Source organism: Eschrichtius robustus, chromosome 10, assembly GCF_028021215.1.
Source record: "Eschrichtius robustus isolate mEscRob2 chromosome 10, mEscRob2.pri, whole genome shotgun sequence".
Taxonomy (NCBI): Eukaryota; Metazoa; Chordata; class Mammalia; order Artiodactyla; family Eschrichtiidae; genus Eschrichtius; species Eschrichtius robustus.
In genome coordinates, this window is record NC_090833.1 from 44,084,270 (window position 1) to 44,097,701 (window position 13,432).

Here is a 13,432-nt window from a genome sequence, read left to right on the forward strand (position 1 = left end):
CAGGCAGATTCTCAACCACCGCGCCACCAGGGAAGCCCTCATTTTATGATTTTGATGTCTTCTTTTACATCTTCATCCTTTTGCTGTTCATTGTGGTTATCATCACTTTCACAGAAATTATTTGATCTTTAAAAAAATCTGTGTCTGGCTTATTTAAGTGATTTACTTTCCAGCTGTGATTTTCTCTTTCCTATAGAGTTTTAGTTCTTTTCTATTTAGAGAAGACCTTTCAATATTTCTTTTGGGATTGGTTTAGTATTGCTGTATTCTTTAGTTTTTGCTTGTCTGAGAAATTCTTTCTCTCTCCTTCTTTTCTAAATGATAATCTTGCTGGGTAGAGTATCCTAGGTTGCAGATTTTTCCCTTTCAGGACTTTGAATATATCTTGCCACTCCCTTCTGGCCTGCAGTGTTTCTTTAGAGAAATCAGCTGATAGCCTTATGGGTGTTCCCTTGTAATTAACTCTTTGTTTTTCTCTTGCTGCCTTTACAATCCTCTCTTTAACTTTTGCCATTTTTATTATAATATGTCTTGGTGTAGGTCTCTTTGGGCTTATCTTGTTTCGGACCCTCTGTGCTTCCTGTACCTGGATATCTGTTTCCTTTTTTAGGTTTGGGAAGTTTTCAGCCATAATTTCTTCAATTACATTTTTGATCCCCTTTTCTCTTTCTTCCCCTTCTGGAATCCCTATTATGCATAGATTGGCCTGCTTGTATATTATCCCATAGGTCTCTTATATTGCTTTCATTTTTTTCCCTTCATTTGGCTTTCTGTCTGCTGTCCTGATTGGGTGATTTCCATTATTCTATCTTCCAGGTCACTTACTCATTCTTCTGCATTATTCATTCTGCTGTTCATGCCTTTAGCTCAGTTTTGTCTCTGCAAATGAGTTTTCTAATTTTTCTTGGTTCCTATTTATAGTTTCTAATTCCTTTTTACAGTACTCTGCATTTCTGTTGATAGCCTTTCTTAATTCCTTCAGTGTTTTCATTATCATCTCCTTTTTGAAATTGGTGTCTATTAGACTGAAGAGGTCTGTTTCATTGTTTGTTCTTTCAGGGGAATTATCTTGGTCTTTTAACTGGGAGTGGTTCCTCCCCTACTTTATTTACTTGTATTTCTCTTACTCTGTGAGTTTAGGAGAAACAATTATCTACTGTGGTCTTGGAGGGCTATTTATATGTGGGGGCATCCCTGTGTAGCTTGTGTGGGTTTAATATATTTGGTGTGAGGGCTGTTTTTAGTAGAGATGCCTGTTGCCTCTTTCCTCAGCATGTGCTGATCATTAGCCCCTTAATATGGGGTGTGCAGATGTGATGGCTGGTGCCACTCCTGGGGTTCTTGGTGGCGGTGGCAGCTCAGGTGCACCCCCAGAGTGCACCATGGTGGCTTAGGCAGCTCATGACCACTCCTGGGGTCTGGGAGGGTGGTGGCGGTGGTGGCTTGTGACCTCTCCTGGCATCTTTTCCAAGGCTCAGCCTTCCTGATTGAATTTTGAATTTTTTCTTCAAGGACTACTACTTATTTCTGATCCCTTATGTCCCCTCCCCATTCTCATTTTTCCCTTTCTTCGTCACATTGCAGCTTATGTTCCGAATTTTGGGGAAAATAAAAACTACTGGGGAACCCCTCCCCATTGCTCTAAAGGGTAAGCCAAGAGCCCCCTCTCCCTCATGGAGAAAAGCCTGCCTTTGAATCAAGAGTGAATTTGACTTGTTAAGTAGCAAAAGTATCCACTTCAAAATTCTTTCCTGGTTTTTTTTTTTTTTTTTTTTAAAAAAAAACTCTTGTTCAGACAAATTATCCAGAGCTCAGAAATAAAGCAAAAGATACCTGCAGCCCTTGTCAGGGCCATACCAGAACACTGTCACAAAGAGGTGTGCCCAAGGATTATGGAATTCTCTAGGCAATGTACCTTTGTCTGTTCACTAATGACATTTGATTAGGGCCCACATTCTGTGAAGCCACATGTTAATTCACAGATTTTTGTTTGATAAAGTTCCAAATGATTTCTGTCCATTTGAAAAAATAACCCCCCAAAATTCTAATTGTATTGCCATGCAGGATATTATTCAGTTTTGTCTCTAACTCAGCAAATGGACTTCATTTTGCCTTTCCTGGTGGACTAAGATACCTGATAGTCTTTGAACCCACTTATCACCTTGTAGTTTTCCTCATTAATGGGTTAAGTAAGTTGTTGACATATTTCCATTCTCTATTTACATGAAAGTCACGTTTTTAACCTTGTTGATATCATATAGGGGCCTGCTTCCTTTGCTTAGTGTGCAGAAAAGAGCAGGCCTGGCTGCTATCCTTATAAGGCTGGCCCATGGCTGACATCTGGGAAGTTGGATTTTATGAAGTTTCCCGCCACCCTGATAAGAGTGGCTCATGGAGCCTAAACAGTTTGTACAAACAATATGGTTTGCACTGAATACCAGCTTTCCTTCTAGGAGTCTGGAATTTTGGTATGTGCCAGGCACAGGGTGCCTTGATAACCAGACCCCAATAACAACCCCAGGTCCTGAGACTCTAGGGAGGTTCCCTGGTAGATGACATTTCATACATGTTGTCACAAATTGTTGCTGGGGGAATGAAATGTATCCTGTGTCACTCCATTGGATGAAAACTCTTGAAAACTTGCACCTGGTTTCCTCCAGACTTTGTCCCATGTGCCTTTTCCCTTTGCTGATTTTACTCTGTATCCTTTTACTGTAATAAGTCATAATTGTGAGTTCCTGAGTACAATGATATACTGAGTCTTGTGGGTCCTCCTAGCAAGTCACTGCTTCAAGGGGTCCTCGGGCTCATCCCCAGATTCAGTTAGTTATAGGCATTTTTACGTAAATTATTTTTTTGCAAATTTTTCTACAAATTCATTTTCACAAAACAATTGTAAAGTGTTCTCTTAAAAACTGGCTAGATTCTGTTTGATGTTAAGCAAGGCCCAGATTTCATGGAGGAGGACTATCCCTCCCAAGATCAATCAAGTGAAAACCTTACATTTCCTCTCTAAAAACCAAATTTTGGAATCAACTCACTGGTGTCCTGATACGATCCATCAGGGCAGTGAGTGACACAACTGTTCGTTTCCTCATTCAGGAAGTATCCATATTTACAGGACAGGCACTGGTCCCCGTGGCTCCCAAAGCAGGACTCGCAGTTGGGGGCACACTTTCTGCATCGCTTCTTGTCGGCGTGGTAGTGGCCAGAGGGGCAGCTGGAGACACAGATTCTGCATTGTGGAATAATAAGAAAGAAGGGCAGTGTCACCAGAGGTTCAGTCCTGAGTGAGTGAGGTGCTGAGCACATAGCTGTCCTCACTCTCAAAATCCTTTCTAACCATGATGGTAACACCACATCCAAAAGGCCAAATTCTGTTGGTTAAAGCCTTCTCCTATGTAGGGTGCTGACGTAGCACTGCAGTTACATAATACCAAGTCCACCAAGTAAGGCATGTCTCGGTCCAAACCGTCTTCCAGTTCGGGTCTAGCTTTTAAAGGGGATGATGGTTAGAAACTGAGTCTCACCAAGAAGGTTGTGCTGTTGGGTTGAAGGGAAAACATGTGCAAACCATGATTTTATGCAAAAAGTCCCTAATAAGGGGTTACTTCTATTGTTGTGTTTGTCATATGAATCCTGTGTGTATGGGTGGTGAGGGTGATGGTGGTTGTATGCTACTGTCTAAATTAATATAAATATATTTAGGGAGTTCCCTAGTGGTTACGATTCCGGGCTTTCACTGCTGTGGCCTGGGTTCAGTCCCTGGTTGGGGAACTGAGATCCTGCAAGCTGTGCAGTGTGGCCAAAAAAAAAAAAAAAAAAGTATTTAAATGTATGTTGTTTATGATAAACAAAAAAATGACTACCTTGCTTGCCCATAACTGAAGGTCTGGGCTTTATGTATTCATTTAACAAGTACTTACTGAGTACCAATTAAACATCAGGCATTTGCTAAGTCTAGGAGCTAATGAGAGGGGCTGAGGTAGCCAAGGGGCTTTCCCTTTAAGGGATTTATTTTTTTTAATTAAAAAAAAATTTTTTTAGACATTTTTAAACTTTAATTTTATATTCCCTTTAAGGAATTGAAATTCCAGCGTGGATGTGACAGGAACAGGACCACGCCTGGGTGTCTAGGGTGTGGATGCACCGTTAAGTCGGCTCCCTATGAGTTTCCTCCTGAAAGAGGAGGGGGAGGTGGTAGGGATGTGAGAGACACGCCTGGAAGAGCACGGCCTCTTATGGGCAGTCACTGTTCCATGGCCCTCCCTGTGGGTACATATCTGCTTGAGTCGGAAGCCAGGGGCTCAGAAGCACAGGGACCAAGCAGGCCCGCCTCAGTGCCCAGAGTGGAGTAGTGAGAACGTGCAGGGGCCAGCAGCTTTGCCACGTGGAGGGCTTACACTTTGGGGAATTCGGGAAAGCATCCATTTGGCTTGTGTACTGGCATTTGCATGAAGGGCAAATGCAGCTGTGGCATCAAACATCAACGGGATAGAAAGGTCTAGAGGGGAAGACCAGGCATGTGCATAGCTAGTCCCTCCCCCTCATCCTTTGAAGTGTGAGAAAAGACGTTTGCAGTTTCCTAGCCTACAGGTCCATTTGATGTTTTGTAATTCAGTATCAGTTTCACCGTTCTGAATGATGCAACGAGGTGGGGGGACGGGGTGGTGGGGGCGCAGCAGCATCTCTTCTGGGCTTCGGTCCTGGTGGGAGAACATGGAACACGCTGCCCGTGGTGACCCTGTGGGAGCTCCCAGGAACACCAGGGGGCGTGCTTCAGGGGGTCTGATGTGGCTTCTCTCTTACCTGGTGTTGTTTTTCAGCTTGTAGTAGTAGTGCAAACAGTCATTGCAGTGGTCCGGTCCTGGCCCATCACAGCCTACCTCACTGCACTCAGGGTCACAGGGACCTTCCAAAAGAAATCAGAACAACACTTGGAAAAAATGATTTTAAAGCAGGTAAGCTTTACCTTGAATTATAAATAGGCGTTTTTCTCCCTTAGGCAGTGAGAGTTTTCTTTAAGAGTTTCTAATGGAGTGAGGTGGAGCTGGAGTAATGTTCAATGTGGCTGTAAGCCCAGAGTGAACTCTTTTTTTGGGAAAACCTCAATTACCTAAGTATCAAGCATGTAAATCCTAGTCAGGGCCTGGTCTTCAAAGCACACGTATGGTTGCCTTGTGGGAGAAGACAATTCAGAATTCAAAAGAACAATGCCATTGCAGCAACTAGAAAAAAACTGATTGCAATTAAATATGCATAATGATAAAAATGTCGGATAGAAAAATGAGAATTTAAGCTGTTGACAGAAAGGAAAACAGGGTTATTATTCAATGCCCTGACCAGATTGTCTCTCTCATGCAAGGTCATTAAAGCCACTGAATACCTCTGAGATACTGGAGCCAGCAAGAAACATCATTATGGCATCTGGCACAATTTTATCAGCATCTCATTTTGGATTACAAAGCAGGTACTTCAGGCACAGATAATAGATTTAAAATTGCATCCTACCCATAGGCCAATGGGCAACGCAACAAAAGAAAATTACACACACATTTTAAAGATGCAAGCAAGCTTAAAGAATTCCAGACCTGGGATGAAGGTTCCTAATCTCTCTTGCTGTGTATTCTTTGGTAAAGAGCTAGAAAGAATGCACAGGCAGAAAAAAATGCCAGAAAGATGGAGCTATTTTGTGATTGATGGAAAGTTTTCTAATGACATGGGCTAGTTATAGATATTTTGCTTGCTTGACTAACTAACTCCCTTTTTTCTTGTTTTCCATATTTTGAGAGATTTGGTCTCATAATCTTCAAGCTCTTTCCATTGAAAACTCATATGATTTTAACTAGCAATAAACATGGTGCATGAAATGCACAAAAAGTAAGTCAAGGGTACCAGAAATGTCTTGAGCCATACTTATTTTAATCAAAAGGCCTTATTACTTCTGTTGAAACTTGGTCTCCTTTAGTCATTGTAGGACTATGTTCTACAGTTACTGAATTGAAACATAAAATGGTAGAAGTGGGGAGGAATGACTTAGAGAAAAATCTAGTAGTCAGTCAAACACTGTCATTTGACAGATAAAAACGATTTTCCAAGAGTTACAGTGGCTTGTCCAGTATCATATGGCTAAGAGAGTTGGGATCAACAGAGGTCCTGCTTCTTATTCTTAGTCCAGGTCTCCTGCTTAGAGGTAGTAAATCGTGACCTTTGGATCTGAATGGAAATGAGTTATTTCAAAATGCTGCAGACTTGAAGTATATTTCTGATTAATCATGAGTCATTTGACAGCACTGTTTATCTCTATTTTCCCAAAAGCCTTAAAATTGGTCTTTAAATTCCACAGCTAGTGCAACTTGGAACATTTTAGCTGACTGCTATGGTACATGAGGAGAGAGTGTCTCTGCTGTGTAAGGGTTGAAGTGCACCCGGCTGTGGGTCCCACAGTCCCTGGAATTCGATGAAACAGTACAGGGATCTGGTTATGATAATGCCATCTGTGCCTCTAGAGAGGCTGACTTCTTAATGAAGGTGAAAATCACAGCTCCGAAGAAAAGGAATCATGGGTGGCCCTAAATTTTCACCAGATGATTTCTACAATTAAAAAAAAAAAACCCAAACCACTTATTCTTGATATGTGCCAAAGAGCTGTGTATGGCAAGTTCATATGCTGTGCTGTTTCTTTCATAATCTTAAACTGTCCCAGATGCAATTTAGCAGGTTAGGTTGCTGCGTAATAATGAAATAATTGTCTTTGTTCTCTCACAAGCGCCAATGTGGACATTTTGGAGATGTAGTGAGAAAACCCACAAAGATGTTTAACTGTTCAGAATTTTAACATTACCAAAATTTGAATTGGAAACATACCGTAAGGCACATAGTAATATACTACTATTAATTATACTCCATTTATGTTTTTAGATATGCTTTCTCCCATCAGAGAAGACAAAATGGTTTGCTGGTTATAACATCAGTAGTAATGTTGTTATAAGCAAAATAAGACAAAAATTGAATACAATCTAGTTCTGGTTAGCTCAGTTGGTCTGAATTCTCTAAGCTTATTATTGACACAGGGATACCACCTATTTAGAATAAAAGGAACCAAATGCATATTTATTTAAAATACTCTGTTAAAGTGATTAATGGAAAAGAATCTTAGAGAGCTGAGCTGCAAGAAAAAAAAATAGTTCCTGTCTAAAGGTATGTTAAACTGCTATTTACAAACAGTTTTCCATTAGGAGAAGCTTTGTTCATTAAGTGTTATATATCATATCCCAGAAGGACTGAATGCTGCTGGAAGTGGTAGCCAATGCAACAAGACAAGAATCAGAAATACACTGGGAAAGAGAAAAAATAATTTGCAGATGATATGGCTACAGTACCTAACTGCCCCAGAAAATCAACTCTAAAACATACAAATTAATAAAGTTAAGCAAAATGGCCAGATGTAAGATAAACACACAATAGCCAACAGATATCCCTGATACCAGCATATAATAGTTAGAAAATATGGCATATTTTCCACGACAGTAGCAACAAGACCCAAAATACTTAGGAATAACACTACATAAAATTAAAAGATTTCAGTAAAATGGGACATGGTCTATGTTTTGGATGGAAAGACTGTATATCGTAAAAACAGTTCTTCCCATGAGATTGCATGTAAATTCGAACTAAATTTCAATGAGATTTTTAAAAGGGGGATTTAAGAATTGCTATGAGAACAAGTAGTAGACGTTCAACAGATATTAAGACACAGTGTGGGTGCTACTGGATCAAGAATTATTAGATTGGTAAATCGGAAAAGGTGGTACCAGAAGAGACCTGGTATAAGAACTTACCATACTGTTATAAAGGAAACATCCTAAACTAATAAAAGAAAGGATGGCAACTCAGTTATTGATGTTAGTCTGTTTGTTTGGAAAATAAAGACAGAACTTCACTTCACAATATATATTAAAAATCAAAGATTACAAAAAAATAATCCATGTGAATATTTAGCTGATTGATTTTAAAGAATAAACATTCTGTTAAAAAAAAGAAATTACAAATGTTATCTGAAACTATAAACTATGCTCTCCAATTTCCTTTTTCTCTCAAAACAACACAAAACAAAAAGTATATTTCGGAAGCAAGTGATAACAGAGAAAATGTTTTCAGCAAATATGAGACAATGTGAGAATCAATAACATACAAAGAGTTTTTATAAATAAGAAAATTGCTGCCACTTTGAATAGAAAAGTGAGTGAAAGACATATTTCAATCAGAGAACACAAAGGAAAAAATGTTTAGATTTACTAGCAATCAAAGCTATAAAAATTTAAACAACATCTTCTTTTCCTTCTTTTTTTACTTTTTTCTTTCCACTTAACGTGCAGGAATGAGTGTAGTAAACACTCACACAGTGGTCACAGTGCAGATTGGTATATCTTGTCTGGAAAGCAACATGACAAACCATATCCAAGCCCTAAAACAGATGATTCCCTTTGATGCAGTAATTCTTAGAACTCTATTTTAAAGACATAGTCAAAGATATAGTCAAAAACTGATAATGGTATTCATTGAAACCTTATTTAAAATAGTATAAAACTCTAAGCAAACTACACATCCCAGGTTATGGATTAAATATATTACAGTACAATCACAGGATGGACTATTATGCTGCCTTTTAAATATGTGTTCTAAGGATACTTGACAACAGGGAAATATGCTCTTAATGATACCTGTAATGGGAAAAAAAAGAATATGAATGTTCTATATACAGTGTGATTTTAGCTTTGAAGAAAAAAACATGAATATTTGAATACTTGAATGTACACATACCAGTATTTAAGGGATAGAAAGGAAGACGAAATAAAATATATCAGAATATGAGTAGAAGTTTATCTCTTTGGGGGAATGATGCATGAGCTTTCTTTCCTTAGCCTGCCTCCCCATTGGAAGCCAGCTCACCTGCATAATCCTCTGTCCCATAGTCATCAGTGGGGTCTTCAACGCGGCTATACCGGACACGTTCCACTTTAGGAAACTCATTGGTGGGTGAGTATGGCTGCACGGAGGTGCCATAGAGAACCAAAGACCATTCTTTCAATTTACCTTGGGAAATAATGAAAGCATATCATGACCAAACATTCCCTCTTTAGCTTTATAATTTCTTTAATTCCTTCTCACTGAGGAAAAAGCAAGAGTAGAAGAATTGTGGGAAACAGATTCATATGAATCGTTGCATCAGATACAGGGCTAGAAATGCATTTTCCAATGCTTGCAGAGTTAACTATTTAATAATTCACATACCACATATTTACTGAGCACCAAACGTAGGATACATCTTAATTGAATCAGCATTTTTTTGTGTGTGTGAGAAACAAACACATCTCAGATTTCTGGATCAAGGGCTGAGTTTCAAATTATGGATATTTAAGAGAATCCCAGAATTTTACAGAAGGCCTTCTATTTCTAGGGATAAAGGTCTTACATAAATTTTAAAAAACTGTTGGCATTATCTGACTTGTTTATCAAAAAAAGATGAAAACAACTACTTTGTTCCACCTGAAATGTTAAGAATACATCACTACATTATCCTGTAGACACGTGCTGTCTAATGATAGCCACTAGATCCATTTGGATATTTCCATTTAAATTAACTAAAATTTAAAACTTCAGTTCCTCAGACCACATTTCAAGTGCTCAGTAGCCTATATGTGGCTAGTGGCCACTATGATGAACAGCACAGATACAGGAAACATTTCTACCACTGGCAGAATGTTCTACTAGGCAGTGCTGTCATAGAGCATTTTCTGGTCCAGGGTGCTTGGAGATGTGAGGGAATTGTTTTACCTCCTTCGGATGGTAGGCTTTCAAGGAACATTTGCTTTAGTTTAGTCCTTATTTATACATTTATTTCTTAGCTTTATAAAACTAAAGTCTTTAATGCAAAATGTAAACAGAAAACAACTGTCTACTGGCCATTAAGCTTAATTTGGTTCCTTTTTTAATATGAATCTTAAATAAAAGTTATTAAGACAAAACCATAAAAAACGTGGAAATATGCTGGCAGGAAGGTCGGGTACCCCTCCCCCCACCTTAGATCTCCTCCTCACCTTGGCCTAATACAGAGAATCCAGGCAAGGTTAGGGTTGGGCTCTGTCGCAGCCCAGAGGGTGATGAATTTCAGGTGTCCGCTAATTCATCTATTAGCATCTATAATCACCATCAAATTGATGCTTATTTTCTATAAGTGCTTACTATACGCTAAGTAAGTTTTATTCCATTCAGTGGTCTCAACAACTGGGAAATAGGTACTTGTATTCCCAATATATAGATGAGGAAACTGAGGCACAGAGGTTGGTAATTTTCCCAAGGGCCGTAAAAGGACAGACTGATATCAAAATCTATTTGGGCGTTCTGATTTAAGATGGTAATATAGGAAGATCCTGAATTCACTGCTTCCCATAAACTCGCTGAATGTGTAGCCACATATGGAACAATTTCCTCTGGAAAAAAAACCCCAAACTAACTGAGTGGCTCCTACGCATCAGGCAAATAAGGAAACCCCAGATCAAAATGGGTAGGAGAGGCTTAGATGCATCTTACCATAAACCCCACCCCCCCCAGTGCTACAACCCACAATCGAGAGGGGACTCAAAAACCCCCAGCTTCTCCCCAAGGAGTGAAAGGTTTGAGCCCCACATTGGGTACCACAACTTTTAAGACCTGCACCTGAGAGATGAGCCCCCAAACCATGTAGCTTTGAAACCCAAAGGGGCTTGGGTCCACAAGACCATAGTGAACTGAGCAGTTCTTAAAGAGCTCACCTGCGTGGACTCTCACTCCAGGGTGCTGTGCAGAGGCAGTCGACTGAAAAGCACCCAGACTTTCTGAGAAAAAGGCTTATTTGCTTATCTTAAAGCACTGGCCGAGGGTCAGGCATCTAATTTAACATATAGAAAAGGGCCTACTGAATACTGTCCAAAGATGGAGGCTCACTGGAGCCATCTGTGTGTTCTCCCTTGGCCTGCTCCAGCTTGCTGGTACCAACAAGAAAGGAGCCTGTACTCTCAGCTGGCACCTAGGGGACACCTCTAGGTTGCTGGCTCTGGTGGCCAGTGTGGCTTAGGCTCACGGGTCCCCTAGGACTCTGAACAAAATTGACAAACCTTTACGTAGCCTCACCAAGAAGAAGAGAGAGAAGACTCAAAATCAGAAATGAAAGAGGAGACATTTTAACTGATACCAGAGAATTACAAAGGATCATAAAAGACTACTATCAGCAATTATACCCAACAAATTGGAGGACCTATAAGAAATGGATAAATTCCTAGAAACATACACTCTACCAAGACTGAATCATGAAGAAATTGAAGATTTGAACAGACCAATTACTATAAGGATCAATAATCAAAAACTTCCCAACAAAGGAATGTCCAGGATTAGACACCTTCACTGGTGAATTCTACCAAACAGTTAAAGAAGAATTAATACCAATCCTTCTCAAGCTCTTCCAAAAAATAGAATAGGAAGGAATACTTTCAAACTCATTTTATGAGGCCAGTATTACCCTGATATAAAACCAGACAAGGATGACACAAGAAAAGAAAATCCCTGATAAACATAGATGCAAAAATCCTCGACAAAATATTAGCAAACTGAATACAACAATACATTAAAAGGATCATACATCATGATCAAATGGGATTTATTCCAGGGATGAAAGGATGTTTCAACATCTGTAAATCAATGTGATTTGACACAGTAACAAAATGAAGGCTAAAACTCATATAATTTCTCAATAGATGCAAAAAAGCATTGACAAAATCCAACGTCCATTTATGAAAAAGACTCTCAACAAAGTGGTTATAGAGGGAACATACATCAACATAATAAATCAGGAACAAGGATGTAGGCAGGAAAAAGAAGTAAAAGGCATCCAAGTTAGAAAGGAAGAGGTAAAACTGTTACTATTTGTGAGATGACATGATATTATATATAGACTCCACCAAAAAACTTAGAACTAAGCAACAAATTCAGAAAAGTTTCAAGATACAAAATCAGTATACAAAAATCTGTTGCATTTCTTTACACTAATGATGAACTATCAGAGAAATTAAGAAAGCAATCCTATTTACAACTGCATCAAAAGAATAAAATACCTAGGAATAAATTTAACCAAGAAAGTGAGAGATCTGCACACTGAAAACTATAAGAAATTGATGAAATAAATTGAAGACACAAATAAATGGAAAGATATTCATGCTCATAGATTAGAAGAATATTGTGAAGATGTCCATACTACCCAAAGCAATCTACAGATTCAGTGTAATCCCTAGGAAAATTCCAAAGGCATTTTTCACAGAAATAGAACAAACAAACCTAAAATTTTTATGGACCCACAAAACACCCCAAATAGCCAAAGCAATCTTGAGGAAGAAGAACAAAGCTGGAGGTATCACGCTCTGTGATTTCGAACTATACTACAAAGCTATAATAATCAAAACAGTATGGTACTGACATTAAAAACAGACACATAAATGAATGAAACAGAATAGCAAACCCAGAAATAAACCCACACATATAGGGTCAATTGATTTATGACAAAGGGGCCGAGAATATACAATGGGGAAAAGGCACTCTTCAATAAATTGTGTTAGAAAAACTGGACCACTATCTAACACCATGCACAAAAACTAACTCATAATGGCTTAAAGATCTGAATGTAAGACCTGAAACCATAAAACTTCTAGTAGAAAACCTAGGTGGTAAACTCCTTGACACTGATCTTGGGGATGATTTTTTGTATTTGACAACAAAAGCAAAGGGAACAAATGCAAAAATAAGTAAGTGGGACTACATCAAACTATAGAGCTTCTGCACAGCAAAGGAAACCATCAACTAAATGGAAAGGTAACCTATGGAAACTATTTGCAAATCATATATCTGGTAAGGGGTTAATATCCAAAATATGTAAAGATCTCATACAACTCAATAGCAGAAAAATAATCTGATTAAAACATGGGCAGAGGATCTAAATAAACATTTTTCAAAAGAATACATACAGATGGCCAACATGAAAAGGCACTCAACATCACTAATCATCAGGGAAATGCAAATCAAAACCACAATGAGCTATTACTTTACACCTGTTAGAATGGCTATTATCAAAAAGACAAATATTGGTGAGGATGTGGAGAAAAGGGAACCCTTGTGCACTGTTGGTGGGAATGTAAATTGGTACAGCCTCTCTGGAAAACATTATGGAGTTTCCTGAAAAAATTAAAAATAGAACTACCATATGATCCAGCAATTCCACTTCTGGGTATCTATCTGAAAAACAAAAGAAAAACACTAACTCTTAAAGTTACATGTACCCACATGTTCACTGCAGCATTATTTACAATAGCCAAAACAAGGAAGCAACCCAAATGTCTACTGATGG

General features: G+C 38.7%; 1 protein-coding gene across 2 annotated transcripts in view; it reads right to left on the reverse strand.

The window, feature by feature from the left end:
- PCSK5 (proprotein convertase subtilisin/kexin type 5) overlaps positions 1–13,432 on the reverse strand; it is a 451,875-nt gene that overhangs the window by 153,522 nt on the left and 284,921 nt on the right. For both annotated transcript variants that reach the window (XM_068551986.1, XM_068551985.1), the window contains exons 14-16: positions 8,953–9,096; positions 4,810–4,912; positions 3,042–3,235 (exon numbers count right to left, since the gene is read on the reverse strand). In XM_068551986.1, coding sequence (XP_068408087.1) covers positions 3,042–3,235; positions 4,810–4,912; positions 8,953–9,096 — 441 coding nt within the window. The remainder of the gene's footprint in view (positions 1–3,041; positions 3,236–4,809; positions 4,913–8,952; positions 9,097–13,432) is intronic.